Source organism: Penaeus vannamei, chromosome 41 (assembly GCF_042767895.1).
Source record: "Penaeus vannamei isolate JL-2024 chromosome 41, ASM4276789v1, whole genome shotgun sequence".
Lineage (NCBI taxonomy): Eukaryota > Metazoa > Arthropoda > Malacostraca > Decapoda > Penaeidae > Penaeus > Penaeus vannamei.
In genome coordinates, this window is record NC_091589.1 from 10,131,791 (window position 1) to 10,148,293 (window position 16,503).

Sequence of the window (16,503 nt, forward strand, 5' to 3'; positions counted from 1 at the left end):
TCTCTCCCTCCCCTTCCCTTTCTTCCTCTCTCCCTTCTTACCTTCCTCCCTCCCTTTCTCACCTCTCTCTCCCTCCCTCCTTCCCTTCCTCTCTCCCTTCTTCTCTTCCTCCCTCCCTTTCTCCTTTTCTCTCTTTTTTCTTCCGTTTTTCCGTCGATCTTCTCGTCCGTTTTTTTCTCAACTATTCCAAACTACCGGAACAGAACAGTAATGTAGATGTTCTGGACGGCCTTGGGAGATAACCCCCACCCCCCACCCTCACCGCCACCCTTTCTCCCTTTCTTCCTTCCTATCTGCCTTCATGTTCTTCTTCCTTTTCTCCTTTATCCCTTTCTCTCTCTCTCTCTCTCTCTCTCTCTCTCCCTCTCTCTCTCTCTCTCTCTCTCTCTCTCTCTCTCTCTCTGTCTCTCTCTCTCTCTTTCTCTCTCTCTCTTTCTCTCTCTCTCTCTCTCTCTCTCTCTCTCTCTCTCTCTCTCTCTCTCTCTGTCTCTCTCTCTCTCTCTCTCTCTCTCTCCTTAAACCTCCTTTATCCCTTCACCTCTCCACCCCCCCTTCCTGCTCCTCATCTTATCCTTCCCTCTTCCCTCCCTCCCTCCCTCTTCCCCTCCCCCTCCTCCCTTCTTCTTCCCCTCCCTCCTCCCCTCCCCCTCCTCCCTTCCCCTCCTCCCTTCCTCCTCCTCCTCCCTCTTCTCCTCCTCCCTCCCTTCCCTTCCTTTCCTTCCCTCCCTCCCTCCTCCCCTCCCTCTTCTCTCTCCTTCTCTCTCCTCCGTTTCGCCTCTCATGTCGGAGAGTTTACGGAAGCTTAATATTGTTGGCAGGTGTCTCCGGGCCGGTTCCCTCGCACCTGTCCTCGCTCACGTGCTGTCGCTCTCCCTTTTACGCATTTGTGTGGAGGGAGGGAGGGGTGGAAGGGGGGGAGGGTGTGGGAGGGTGTGGGAGGGTGTGGGGTGTGTGGGAGGGTGGGTGGGAGGGTGTGGGTGTGTGTGGGAGGGGGGGGTGAGTGAGAGAATGAAAACACGAAGAAAAGTCAAATTGTCTTGCACATTTTGCCCCTAAAAGAAGACAAAGGAAAATGAATGTCTTAGACAAAAGAAGAAATTCGGATTTGCAATTAATGAATGAATAGGTAATTAGATAGACAGATAAATAAATAGATAGATTAAATGGTAAATAGGTAATTAAGTAAATAAATGGATGAAATGAAAGGAATAGATAAGTAAGAGGAAAGAAGGGGAGAAAGGGAGAGGGAGGGAGAAGAAAGAAAGAAGAAGGAAAGAAGGAAAGAAAGGGAGGGAGAGAAAGGAAGGAAGGGAGAATGAGGGAGAGAAAGGGAGGAAAAGGAAGTAAGGGAGAAGGAGGGAGAGGAAGGGAGAAGAAGAGGGGAAAGGATGAGGGATTGGCATGTGCTTATGGAATGTTGGGTTGGGTAGCTGAGGGGGGGGGGATGGTGCCCCACACTTGGTACCATTGTGCATCTGTCTGCCTGCCTGTCAATTTTTTTTTTTATCATCATAATTCCCCCCTACTTTTTTCATCTCAACTGTTATTTTTGTCTCTGTTTTTATCCTTCTCTCTCTCTCTCTCTCTCTCTCTCTCTCTCTCTCTCTCTCTCTCTCTCTCTCTCTCTCTCTCTCTCTCTCTCTCTCTCTCTCTCTCTCTCTCTTTCTCTTTCTCATTCTCTCTCTCTTTCTCATTCTCTTTCTCTTTCTCTTTCTCATTCTCTCTCTTATTCCATCTCATTCTCTCCCTCTCATTCTCTCTCTGTCTGTCTTTCTATCTATCTATCTATCTATCTATCTATCTATATCTATCTATGTATCTGTCCTTCTAACTGTATTTCTAGCTGTCTGCCAGTTTCATTCTGTGTCTACACCTGATTGTGTCTTGAGTGCATTTCATTTCATCTATGTCAAAATATTATTACAATTCATCAGTTTTCTTACTATATCATAGACATATTATAATTTGTGTCCTCTTTGAGATTTCGAGATCAAGCTATTTTGAAAATTATATCATAAGTTCAAGGGTTACCATATTTAAGTTCAGTCCTTTTTAAGGCAAATTACAGTTTCTTGGTCATTTAAAAAAATATATATATATTTAAAGATTGAAGATAGTATAAGCTGGTTATAGCAGTCTATCTTTAATACATAAAATTTGCGATTTACATCATTATGTTTCTTTATGAGTATTAAGACGAGGGATGTTTTCCTACTGGATTATCATTTCTCTTGAAGTTGAAATGTGGTATGTAATGATTCGGCATTTATGTCGAGACTTCAGGCATGTGATGGCATGCATTTGAGTGATTATCATTGATGATCTGACGCATGTTCGTTTAATCATGTTTGTAATGTGTGAGATCTGCATTCATTTATTTATTTGATTATGTATTTGTTTTTAGGATCAACAGTGTATGAGGCTCTGGCTTTTTTTTTTTCTCTCTCTTTTTTTTTTGAGGGGGGGGGGGTTATTTATTATTTATAAGGGTCAAGAACATTTGAGGTTATATCCCCAAATTTATTTATTCATTTTGGGGAGTTTATCATTTTATTCAGACTCTCCAGTTATGAGTATTATTTTACAGAGAAAGAACTTTGAAATGGCAACCACTTTTTACTCTTGACATGTCATTATCTCTTGGACTTTGTTGATGGCGAATAGGTCTCATCTATATGTCACTAAAAGGGCTTGGTCAATAATGCATGTCCAAAATCAGAAGCAAAAGATTAGCATATAGATAAAAGCAAAATAGTAAAAAAGGTTGAAGTAAAAGTTGGGATTATTATTACTGAACATATTTATAAAGATTTCAATGATTTGAGCCCCCAAGAAAATTATATTTCGTCCTTAAAACACTGATTATACCCGTGGATGTTGATTCCAAATTGTCGGACCCCTATCGGTGCTTGTATCATGTTTGAATTTTTTCTCACAAGAGTGACGACGAAAACTGATTATTGTGTTACCGAGGAGCACTCTCTTTCTTATCGAGATTGATTGTTGGGAGTTCAGAATGAGTCCCATTCGTAACTGCCATGGTTTATATCCAGGAATTATTTATCAGCATCAGTGTTTTTCTTTGTGGTTGCATATTGAGGTTTTTAATTATAATAAGGCTATTTTGCATGTGCTGAAGAGTGAATTTTAGGTATGGAGAGAAGGAAGGTGGTGACAGATAAGAGAGAGAGACAGTCAGAGAGACAGACAGACAGACAGACAGACAGACAGACAGACAGACAGACAGACAGACAGACAGACAGACAGACAGACAGACAGACAGACAGACAGACAGACAGACAGACAGACAGACAGACAGATAAAGAGAGAGAGAGAGAGAGAGAGAGAGACAGAGAGAGAGAGAGAGAGAGAGAGAGAGAGAGAGAGAGAGAGAGAGAGAGAGAGAGAGAGAGAGAGAGGAGAAAAAAATGAGGAGAGAAGATAGAAAAAGGATAGAGAGGAAAAGAAATTAATGAGTGAGGACAGAAAGATAAGGAGAGAATAGAGAAAAAATTGAAGAGAAGAGGGAAAAAGGATGGGAGAGGAGAAGACTATAATGAGTGAAGAGAGAAAACTTAGGAGAGAGAGAGAGAAAGCAAACAAAAAAAGGTGGAGAGAGAGAGAGAGAGAGAGAGAGAGGGAGAGAGAGAGAGAGAGAGAGAGAGAGAGAGAGAGAGAGAGAGAGAGAGAGAGAGAGAGAGAGAGAGAGAGAGAGAGAGAATCTGCTAAATTAGTGTGCATGAAGATACCCCAAAGTTGAGGAAGGGGTCATGGCAGTACAGATCATCTGTACAACTGGTTTGCTTGTTAATTTACATTTGGCGAAAGAGATATGCTTGGCAGTGTCTCTCGTTGGGTTTTATTTCTCGTTTATCTTTGTTGATTTATTTGTTGTATAATGCTGTCTGACATTGGAAATAGCTAATTCTGAATTTGCAGATATGTGGTAATCATCTGTTGTATGCTATATTTTATCCGATAATACTATTTAATCTACCTGTTTATTTTATGCATATACTAAACTTCTTTTTTTGAAAGGAATTGTTACAGAAATAGAACTAACCTTTTTTTATCTCATTGCAGGCTTGGATATTGGCATGTCAGGGTCACTCGATCGGCAGTCACCGCTGAATGTGACTCCAGACACTGCCCCTCTCCTCTCTCCCTCGCCCTCCAGCTACTCCAACACCAATGGTGGCCCGGCATCTCCCAGGTGAGAATTTCTGCTTTCTTTTCCGGTTTTCTTTTTTTTTTTTCTTGTCTTTTATTTAGGGGTGGGGTCAGGAACATCAGAATTATGTTTTTGATTTATTGCTGCTATGGGGAATTGTGGGGTTTAGATACACGGCTCACACACCTACACACACGCACACACAGAAATTATGTGAAAGATTTGTGAGGATGTTTTTTTTTTTCTTCTTCTTCTTTTTTGTTGTCTGTTGTTGATATTATATATTGATAGCATTGATTGCAACAGCTATTTTTACCTCCTCAAGCTATTTAAGAATAGCCAGCAGATAGGTCACATAATTTTTTAAGGAAAAGTCATTGGTATTTTGAAGGGACAACTAAAGCATTATGTTATGGTGTGTTAAAACACAACTTAACCACCTTTTACATAAAAGAGTATGGCAGAACATTGTAATTTACAGAGGTAGGGAATCAAAGTTATACATTATTCATCATCTGCTGTTGGGACAGGACAATTATACACAATTATACATCAGAACATGTAGGGAAATTACTTTTTTTGCCAAATGCAAAGGAGATTCACTCTGGAAAATTACAGAAGTGTCCAACAGGCAAGAAGATAATGCAGATGGTAACAGATTTTGTCTGTATTACAGCTTCTGCTCTCTACAGCCCTTAGAAGGCAGCTGTACATCTCCCATGTAAGCTTCCCTCTCCCCTTTCCCATAATATATATCCATGTGGCGTAACCCTTCTTCGGATTAAAGACATTTAGGTTTGAGATATAATGACTGTTTTGAACTTTGTGTTAGTATATTGGGGACGAGTCTTGCTGCTGCAGGTATTGTGTAGTATTTACTTAGATTTACATTTGCGTCTTTTGTGCAGTAATGGGACATTTTCATTATATGTCTAGGATAGATGAGTAAGCTCATCATATAAGCAAGAGGGAAGTTAAAGTATGGGAAGCTCTTTAGAATTAACAGAAAGCATTGATATGAGTTCAAATATCTAGTTTTATTAGGATGAAGACACAATTTTTGTGTACATCATAAGTGGAATCTGTTAAAAGGTATAATGCAGTTAAATTGTAGATCTGTTGATAGATGTTTTGCATGTATTGTATATTGTCATATCTTCCTTTGTATATACATATATATTATTTTCATGTAAAACCCAGAAATATATGTTTTCAACCTTAACTCTTAAATATTTCTTGCATAAACTTTTTTTATTCCTTCATAGAAAATAAACCTTTATTGGGTAGACATTTCTCCAAACTGGGAAGCTTCCCATGTACCCCGATAATGACATGACCCATAAAATTGTCCTGTGGCAATGCTGTCAAGAACTTTTTTGCTAAAGGCATCCGAGTTTATTATTTTTTTCACCTGAACAGAGAATGATTTAATGTTTGCATCCAGCATTTTTCCATGTTGCATTTTACAGTTGTTTCGCTACACTCTCTCTTACAGTCTTGACGTCAAGGGTTTGGAGTGGATGTTGGAGTTATTGTGTTCGTGTATTAGGTCTCATTGAATGATAATGACATTGTGACCAAAATAGAGTTAAAATCTCAATATAAATGATTATATTAGTTTATTAAGATTGTTTCAAATAGTAAAGTGCTTTGATAATGAGAAAGTTAGAATGTCAATACTCAGTGGAGCATAATTTTTTTCAATTTCTAGCCATCAACTGATAAATAAATGGTTTTAGGGTATTTTTGTTATTTAAAAGTCCATATTACAGTATTATTATTCATAGATAGTCACTGTACTTGTGAAGCAGAGTTTTGTGTACAGTTTTTCCTATTTGTTATTATTACGTTATTTACATGTGTGTGTATACGTGCATTTATACAAAGATTTTGTGTCTATCTGCAGAACAAGATAAATATGGTATGAGATGTATATTAAAACTATGAACAGTTTTTCTCTTTTATGGTAGTTATTTTACAAATGTAAGAATCAATCTTTTACTATGTTTTCTCATCCCCACTCTGTCCCCTGTCCACAGTGTGCCGACCCCATCCTTCACCATCGGGTCAAGTGGTAACGTGATAAACTCGAGTAATGGGAGCAGCAACCTAAGCACGTCTCCCAGCCAGTACCCCCCAAACCACCCCCTCTCGGGTTCAAAGCACCTCTGTTCAATCTGCGGTGACCGTGCTTCAGGAAAACACTATGGCGTCTACAGGTAAGAGAGATTTTTTTTTTTTTTTAATTTTTTTTATTGATAGTATTTATTGTGGGAGGTCAGAGGTTGTTATGGCTGTTTTATCAGCCGTAACATAACATTCCATTCTTTGTCAATATTGGAATGACTTTTGTGTGCTCTTAATAAATTAATAAGTTTACGTATGTTTATTTTGTATCTTTTTGGGGTTTTAATGTTATGCCTGTATGTTGATATTGATTTTCTGATCGTGTGGTTAAAAGAGGGTCTTTGCATATTGCAGTTGTGAAGGTTGCAAAGGGTTCTTCAAACGTACAGTGCGTAAAGACCTCACATATGCATGTCGAGAAGAAAGAGGCTGTACGATTGACAAGAGACAGAGGAACCGCTGCCAGTATTGCCGATACCAGAAGTGTTTGTCGATGGGCATGAAGCGAGAAGCGGTCCAGGTAGGGGCAGCAGAGGTGGGATTTGTTGTTCTGCATTGGGCAGGCATCCGTTGCTTTCTGTTGTTTGCATGATTGTTGCATGACCATGTTGGATTGGGAGCTGTGCTGATAGAATTAACAATACCAAAAAATATAATAAGAAAATTGCTCTCTTAGCACATGAGACATAATATGATATATAGATGCACAAAATTGTTATTTTTTCACTTATGTGAGAAAATGATCATCATGATATGGAAATATGGCACAAAAATCAAATCAAATGCACCACAATAGAATTTATCCAGGACGCACTCCCATGCAGCTCTCCATCCACCATAAGACAGATGTATAGCAGGAACCTTTTCTTCTGGCATTGCAAGATCAGGATGCCGCAAGAGCCAACGTGTATATGTGCATGGCTCTGACATACCGTTCCCTCTTCAAAAATGCTGAACCAGAGGAAAAGGACCCTGCAATACATATGTGTTGTTCCCTTACTCCCATTTCCCCCTATTCCTCAATGTCTGTTGGCTAATCTAGTGTACAAATCCGCAGGAGGAACGACAGCGGACAAAGGGAGATAAAGAAGTCGACACAGACTCGGCGTTGGGTGGTGTCAACGACATGCCCATTTCACAAATCCGTGACGCAGAACTCAACTCAGACCCAACAGATGATTTGCTGTTTGAAGAAGGGGTGAGTCAACAATCTCTCTCTCTGTACATACATACTTGTCTGTCTGTATCTATGTCTGTCTATATTTTTATCTTGATCTTTCTACATCTTTTTCTATTTCAATCTATATCTTAATATCTATCTGAATCTATATATCTGCCTATATCATTATATATCTATATATCCATCTGTAAATCTACCTCTATCTATGTCTATACCTATATCCATCCATCGATATATGTATGTATCTATCTCCCTATCTTGGTGAGACTGATTGCTTCAAAATTATACTGTGTTTATGCAATGGATACTTTGTTTTTTGTGCGTTTTATAGAAAATAAACAAATAGATGATAATGACAAAAGTAAAGAAAATAATTTTAGGAAGCTACAGTTATTGTGCATAATATAAATAAGAAGACCATGTCAGAGTCAATGTTAATGGAGAGATCATTACTGTTTCTTGAAAGAATTTAACTCATTCCCTGATCGTAAAGAGTGTAACATCTTGACATCATGTAAATTTTTTTCTTTATTTTCATCTTCTTCAAACAGATATAAAATATTTTCCCTTCCATTTTCCTTCTCCATAGGACGCAGTGAGTCACATATGCCAAGCTGCCGACAGACACTTAGTACAGCTGGTTGAATGGGCGAAGCACATCCCACACTTCACAGAATTGCCTGTGGATGACCAAGTGATACTCCTCAAAGCTGGTAGGTCTTTTGTGCTTGATTGTTTGTATTTGTTTGAAGGTTGTTTCTTTTGTGTATGTGTATTTGTATGCGTGATTGTTTTGTTAATTTGTTTATTTACTGATTTATTTGTTTAATTATTTTGTGTGTGTGATTGCGTGTGTGTATAGAAAATATTCCTGTTAAGAAATAGGGTCTAGTATTGTTTCTTTATTCATATTACACCTACTTCACAATAAACAACTGAGTTCATGTTTGAAGGTTCATGCAGTTAATTAGGATTTATACATGATGTGGTATGGCTGTTGCACAGTCGTATGAAAAAAAAACGGACCTTATATTGTAGAGATTTGATGAAATTCTAAAAGAAAATCCTGGTACACGCTATAGTGTATTTATGTAACTTTAAATTTTTTTTATCTTTTAACATTTTTGAACCCAATGTATTCTATTTTTTTTTATTGATTGTTTTGAAATTTTTATACTGGAGTTATTAAAATTTCCGTGGTTATTGTTGCAGGCTGGAACGAGTTGCTAATTGCATCCTTTTCACACCGAAGCATGGGAGTCAAAGATGGCATTGTCTTGGCCACAGGCTTAGTGGTAAGCTTCTCCATGGTTTTTCCTCGAGGTAGTTTTGTGGTTGAGTGCGGTAGGATGTTCCAGCTTAGATTTAATGATATTTATTTGATATGTGAATATTTTAAATTGGTATATATTTCTAGAATATTTTTACTGATTATTTTGTTTTTCCCTTTGCTGTTCCATTTTCTTTCTTTCTTTTAATTTTTTACAACTTATTTCTTCTGCCATCAGGTCCACAGAAGCAGTGCCCACCATGCAGGTGTTGGAGACATTTTCGACCGAGTGTTGTCAGAGCTGGTGGCAAAGATGAAGGAGATGAAGATGGACAAGACAGAACTGGGATGCCTGCGTTCTATCGTCCTTTTCAACCCAGGTACCTTTTTAGATGCTTAAGTAGACAATTTTGATTCTCTTTTCTCTCTTTTTTTCCCAGTCTGTATAATGAGAACTAAAAATGTGTTTTCATCATGCAGGATTTTGCTTGTTTTCTTTTCTTAGTAGGTAATATCAGAACTTTTAAGTATTATCTTTAGAGAAGTTGAATAAAGACAGTAGTTCAGGAGGAGCCATAACTGTGTGCATTTGCAGACAGGGCATTGCAACAACAAAGGGAAGAGCAGGTAGACACGCTATTCTGCAGAAGACCTTTTTGCTGTATTGCCTCTTTGGGGTTTCAACTTACCCTGAAGAAGCAGTACAGTGATAAGGTCTCAACATAATCATGTTCTTAGTTTCTTTACCCTTTATTGTTTTGGTCGCAGCTTTCTCATTGTGAATCCCGCTTATACAAGGAAGTTCCAAGGAGTTAGTACTAACTACTTTGGACAATAGAAGGCAGTGTTTTATCTGATTTTCTATGTTTCTTTGTTGTTTTACACAGCTTTGCTTCTCTCTTCGTTCCAGATGTGAAAGGATTGTCTGCATGCGATACCATTGAGGTTCTACGAGAGAAGGTCTATGCAACACTAGAGGAGTATACTCGAACCAGCTATCCTGACCAGCCAGGGCGATTCGCCAAATTGCTTCTGCGGCTTCCAGCCCTAAGATCGATAGGACTGAAATGCCTGGAATATCTCTTCTTGTTCAAGGTAAATTGTCAGTTGTGAGCATCATTGCTTGAGTTTGACAAAGAAGCTCTGATTTACCTTGTGTTTGCATAAATGTTATTGTGATGTAGGGAAGGAATGCTGCTAATTCTCTTTTTTTATTTATTGATTATTTCTTTCTATTTACAATGGCCATTTATATTGATTTTCTCATATAGTTTTGCTTGATAAGAAAAAGTGTACATACTCACGCATTAATGTAATATTAGTTCTTGAACTAAACAAAACAAGCTTGGTTAATGATAATTACTTACATGAACTGTCTGTAATTAGAGAACTCAGTTTCTTCTCTTTATTTGTATATGAAGTTGTATCAGGTGGGAAGAATTACTCATCCGCATATTTTCTTTTCAGTTGCTTGGGGACACGCCACTGGACAACTACCTGATGAAGATGCTTGTGGAGAATCCTAACAGTTCCTCTCCCACAACCTAGAAGATTTACCAAGAGCTTTGAGGATGCGCATTTGTTTTTTTTACTTTTTCGTATAGGGAGAAAGCAAGAGAGAGAGAAAGAGAGAAAGAGAGAAAGAGGAAACAATAGTTGTGGTTGTCATTGTACTTGTCACACTCATTTTCTTCTTATGATTAAGGAAAGAGAGGTGTTTGCTTGCAGTCTTTGACAAGAGAGCGTTCAACAGAAAAATGTATTTGCCTGAAAATTTGGTTCCTTATTTTCATTGTCTGGGATGTGTTGAACTACCTTCATGACAGCAGTGAGAATGAAAAACAGATAATGAAAAGAAATTAATCCCAAAAGTCTACAGTCGCATACATGCACGCACTCACTCTTTCACTACCTCATTCATGAATTCATTCTTTCACATTCATCTATTCACACTCATTCAATCATAAATTCATTCATTCAGTCATCCATTCCTTCATTTATTCACCCATTCAGATGTGTGCACATACAGAAATACAAAATACACATTCATACAACCATAGTCACACTGTCATACTCCTACTTTCACTCTTTCATACTCATACTCAGACAAAGACTCACACTCGCACTCCACACTTACACACACACTTTTGACATTGAAGTAAGGATGATTGAGATTATAGTACAGTAGAGAGCATAGGGTAACAAAAACAGCTGAGTGTACAAATGTTTCAAGGAATTGTTTTCGAAAGTCTTTATTTTTGGTGTGTTTACAGTTCCATTGTCAGAAGCAGGCTAAGAATCTGGTGATGTAAGTGTACATGCTGAGCAATTTTTATGGTGGCAAATTTAAAAGTAGAGTGAGATATGTATTTTATTATTTTGAGAAGTACATTTTCATATGAGTATCGTAGTTAAAATTTAACAGGTTTAGATTATTTGCAGTTACCGGTGAAACTATAGAATTTCTTTTTGTAGCTGTAGAGGTGTTTAAAGAGAGAGAAAACAAAAAATTGCTAATGTTGCTAATGCTTCAAGTAATTACATAATGTAAGATATTTTTTATAATAAAAGAAATACAGATAGGACGTTTTGATCATCTGTTGAAAAAAAAAATTCTTAGCAGTAGTTTTGTTAAACAAGAGTTTGTTTTATTATGCAATTTCAAGTTCAGCAACACAAAAAGAAGAAAGAAAGAAATTGATATTTTGTTTCCAGAAATAATTTATTACAGACGGTAAAAGTACAAATGGGAAGATTTCTGTTTTTTTCTTGTATTTGGTCGTTGAAATTTTGAACAATGCATTTCTGTCATAGAGTATATTGCATCATCTAATGTTCTTTCATCAAAATTTTTCCTTTATTTTTTGAAAATGATTTGGAAAATATTGTAATAACTAACCTAGAGTTAATGTGGAACTTCATCTCGACCCTGCTGTTCAGATAAATTTGTTTGATATGTTGCAATGCCTGTACATTCACGGTCTCTTGGCTCCGGCACTCCATGGCACCAGAATAAATTGAGAATGTTTAGTTGAATGTGAGAGTCAAGACAGAGGTGCTATGGTAAGACAATAGTTTTATTCCCATATTAGTAGAATGATATTGGGCAGTTATGGATTATTTTGAAAATGTCTGAAAGATTAATGTGATTCTTGTTTTCTTCACAACCCATTCAAAAGTAATTGAATAATAATGCTATTATAAGTGTTTGAGATGTATTGTTCATAAATGTCAAACTATAAGTTCATTTGCTTGTTCATTAAGCTTGCATGCTTAAGTACAATCATCTCAGTGTAACTGTGTATATAGAGTATCATTATTTCATATTTCATTTCATATATATATCGCTAAAAAGAAAAAAAATTTTCTACCGATGAAAACTCCAGTCCTTTTCTTTTTTTTTCAATTTTTCTTTCTTTCTTTCCCTTGAACTGATTATTATTTGTGCAATTGTGTGCATGTGACTTGCAGTTTATCAGGTTGCACAATTTGCCATTTTTGTCCGTCAAGATCAGAATTTTTTTTTTTTTTCTTTCTTTTTATAATTATTATTATTATTATTTTTTTATTACATGTAGGCAAGTCACATAGTTGTACTTTGTATGTATATTTCTTTCCTCGTGGTAGCTGTGTTCCTTGCAATGTTGTATATGTTAAGACTTCAAGGGTCAAAGGAACCTCTTTTTTCTAATCATCCCTCTGTAAGAGAAAGAATTCTGTAAATATTCAAATGTTAACATTAAGTTGTCCTTATGCACAAATGCAGATATCTGGCCCTTGAATAACCTGGTATTCAACTGGTATACAGTATTTATTGTTCTGAAAAGCTGTGTAAAAATGCAAGTTTTTTTTATTTCTTTTTCTTTTTTCCCCCTTTATTCTTGTCATCACTGAGGCGGCTTGATATTTAATTATTCTAAAGGTGATGATTTTATTATATATATATATATATATATATATATATATATATATATATATATATATATATATATATATATATATATATATATATATATATATATGTACACTTACATACATATATATAATTTTTCTTTCTATTTTTGTTTTTCCTTTTTTTCTCTTTTTTTCATCTCCACAAATGAATGGTTGTGAAGTTGCTGCCTTGAGCTCCTCAAAGCAGTTGCTAGTTTAGCCTGAGTAGCACAGATTTGCTCTTTGTAAAATAAATCATTTTTATGGAATCACTTGTTACTGTAGCATTTACATGTAATTAAACATATGTTTTGGTTCCTGTAGTTCAAAGTTTGATATAGGAATGTTTGAATGTCCTTTGATGTCTCTGTTTGGAATATATTTAAGAATACCAGAGTTGCTCTACTGTTGCTAAAAAGGCATAATAAACAGAAAGTAACTGTTAAAGCCATTATTATTTTTATCTTAAGCTTGTATAGTTTGTCATGTTCTTAATAATTTACCGTGCTAGGATTTCCAATACTTTTTTCCTGATATTTTTCTCTTTTAAGATATAATTATGCTTATTGTAATGTATATTACTTATTCTACTGTGGTGATAGGAATGTGTAGAAGTCTTTTTTTTTCTATCTTCTTTTTTTTTTTTTTTCTTTTTTTTTAGAGTATTTAGTGATTTTACACTTTTGTAACTATACATTTTGGTTTTATTTTGAGTGTGAACTTCGAAGCCCAGTGCTCAAGATTAACGATACAGCAAGCCCAGACTCCTTCCCTATAAAAAGGTTAATCATTTGCATAGATGTTTGCAAAATAAAATAAAAACTTCAAAAAAAAAAAAAAAAAAAAAAAAGAAATAAGGTAGCTGTGGGCATCTATGATAAATTTAAAAATAAAATAAAACTAATAAAAAAAAAAAAAAGCAGGATATGTTTTTTTGTAAATAGTATTATCTTTTTAAGTGTTGTTGTTATAAAGCTGGAGACTATATGTGTATATGAATAACAATTACCCTTGCAATTTCAGGATAAGGGTTATGCATAACTTTACTGCAGTGCTTGACAGTATACAATATTTAAACAATAAAAAAATACAAAAAAAATGATAAAGTAAAAAAAATTTAAGTAAACCATACCAAGAAGCTCGTTATCCTCTGCCTCATCAGGTATTGAAATGTGGTTGATAACTTTGTCCAATCCAGTTTTTTTGCCTACTGAAAGGTACGTTAAAATAAAAGCATTTAGTGCTGGTAGTTTTATTTTCATTATCCTTCTTTAAAAGCAATTTTTTTTTTTTTTAGATAGTTTTTATTATTTTTATAATTTTATAAAGTAATATATTCCAAGGAAAGTAGGGAGTTTTTTTATACTAAATACATATACAGACACAGCAAGTGTAACCTGTAGATAGCAAATGTTGTATAATGGAGAGAGCATCTGTAATCCATTTACCCTGGCTTGACGTAAATTGTTCACTTGCAGTTTTGTTGCACACAGATGGCTCCATAAGTGCTCAGCCTCCAAGGATAATAGGCTCTAATTAATTAATAATTAATTAATAGGCTCTAGTGACGGTGCCTGATTGCCCCATTCCTTGACTGACTTCTTTGCTGCTAATCAATGACAGAGCCATCTATGTACAGAAATATTTAAGAAAAAACTAAAGTGAACGCAATATTTTCCTGTCGGCATTGGGTTAATACTTGTACCAGGAGTGTGTCCATCTGTGACAAGAACGGGTCAGACTGTGAAAACAACCTACTTGCCTGCCTTGTTGACTATGATGCAGTGGTAGTACAGTGCTACATTATTCCACCCAAATGCCAGTGTAAGTCAAGTACCAGTACTCCCAAGATTAGCTTCCACAGATGTGAAGTTTAAATTGGTGGAGTGTCCTTCCCTGTCTGACCATATCAACCCCTTCCTCATCAATGTCAGAAATGTTATCATTTTGGCCACTCAGTCAAATAGTTGCTTCACAGCCCTGTTAGTGCCCAACATAGTCGTGACTGTCCAAATTGCTTAGCTTAGTCACATACAACGTTGTTGTCATGGGGGGGGATGGTTTAGGAGACGATGACTGGAGGCCAAGGTAGGGGAATGCCCCTACCGTGGGCTTCAGCCCTCCCCTCAACTAATTTAGCTTTTTTTTCTTCTCATTCTTTCCTCTTCCGTATCTTCTTTATCCCCTTCTTCTGTGCCATTCCTATGGTATGTGAGCCATGCTGAAAGGATGAAAGGCTAGCTTTATGTCAGTCATGAACGGCCTCTGGGAGCCATGGGCACGGTATTCCCTTGATTAATTGCCCAGAGCTTCACCCTTATGGGGACCCTGACGAGTAGACCGTTTCTTTTCTCTCACTTTATTCAGGTTCACCAAAGACAATAATGAAGATTTTTTACCCTTAATGAGAGCATTAAGGCATACCCCTTTATCAACTAGCCAATCTAAATTTGATTTTGATATTTTTCTGAACCCTGGCCCTCCTTTGACCACAGCCCAGACCACTGATCCTAATACTCCCTCCTTGACATTTACTGACACCACCACCCACCCTGGTTATTACTCAACCTCCAGAATGCACTCCTTCCTCTTTCCGAACATTCTCTTCTCCATCTACTACACAGTCTTCCATGTTTACCCCCTCTTCCTTTATTACTCCTTTTCATTATTATCATCCTCCCCCCACAAAACTACTCACTCCATACCACCCCATCTTCTTCCCTCCTACTGCCTCTACTTCTGCAAACCTTTTGAGGACTGTCTTTAGCTTAGCCAAGTGGGAAAGATTCTTTGTGATTCTCCCCACAGCCCCTTATTCCGAGAATATGCTTCTCTTTCAACAGTGCCTCCAAAAATAAACAGGCAAAGTTACCTTTCGCAGTAGCTCCGACTGTTCACACCTTGTCACAGTTATATGGGAATCCCAAGCTCGTGCACTATCTACCCTAACTGATCTTACCAACAAAACCATTCCTGTCGAATCTCTAAAACTGTCCTTCGCTCTGTTCCCTTCCCATCTTCTCAGAATGTCTCGGCATCTCCCCCAGTATCTCTTCCTTCTACCCTGAGCCATCCTACCTCTACTCCCCCTCTTCCCAAGTCAAATTCCTTTTCCAGTCTAAATCCAGATACTCCAAAATTTCTACCACTTCCCCAATGCCTAACCTGCTCACTTAACCTAAATGTTCCACTCCATCTTCAACCTCATCCTCTCCTAAACCCACCTCTTCCTCTGTTCCTCAGACATCTCCTCACAAGAGAACATTTGCTTATCAGACCCCACCCAACTCCCCTCATATATCCCAAACTTCTTAAAAATGATGCAAGAGAATATTCTGCTCTCTCATCCACCCTCCAATCCCTCTATTCCTATTCCCTCTACGTTCCAAGTCTTTGCCGATATCCATCCTACTCCTCAAGTTCCCCCTACCCCTCTTCCTCCCACTCTCTCTCAACACACACCATCCTCTCTTCCATGTGCACCATTCCCTCTTTATTCCCAATTATCCCACCTGGATGCTCACGTGAATCTCTTCTGTCATAACAGTGTCATCCTCCTCATTCCTCCCCTCCTGACATTCTTCCCGACATTTCACCACCATTCCCAATCCCCTTATCTCATTCCCTGGATTCTTCTCCTGCTTCTCCAACAGCCATTGTTTCATAATGGCCCTCTTACCAGTTTTCCTTAAACAATGTTCCTATTCCTTCCCTATCCACGGATACACTCCATTTCATCCAAATGCCCTACACTCTTAACCGTTTCCTCTTTTACTAATCTCCCCTTTGCTACATCTTTTCCCCGCCCCTTTACCCTTTTCA

At 37.2% G+C, this 16,503-nt stretch overlaps 1 protein-coding gene across 6 annotated transcripts in view; it reads left to right on the top strand.

Annotated features, from left to right (window-relative positions):
- usp (retinoid X receptor ultraspiracle) overlaps nt 1-13,930 on the top strand; it is a 31,332-nt gene extending 17,402 nt beyond the window's left edge. For 4 of the 6 annotated variants that reach the window (XM_070117988.1, XM_070117985.1, XM_070117987.1 and 1 more), the window contains exons 2-10: nt 4,084-4,213; nt 6,211-6,390; nt 6,653-6,833; nt 7,356-7,496; nt 8,068-8,191; nt 8,691-8,773; nt 8,987-9,128; nt 9,659-9,843; nt 10,216-13,930. In XM_070117988.1, coding sequence (XP_069974089.1) covers nt 4,098-4,213; nt 6,211-6,390; nt 6,653-6,833; nt 7,356-7,496; nt 8,068-8,191; nt 8,691-8,773; nt 8,987-9,128; nt 9,659-9,843; nt 10,216-10,296 — 1,233 coding nt within the window. In that variant the 5' untranslated portion in view covers nt 4,084-4,097 and the 3' untranslated portion in view covers nt 10,297-13,930. The remainder of the gene's footprint in view (nt 1-4,083; nt 4,214-6,210; nt 6,391-6,652; nt 6,834-7,355; nt 7,497-8,067; nt 8,192-8,690; nt 8,774-8,986; nt 9,129-9,658; nt 9,844-10,215) is intronic. The other 2 variants (XM_070117989.1, XM_070117990.1) reach the window with 1 other exon arrangement.
- Nucleotides 13,931-16,503: the final 2,573 nt, after the last annotated feature.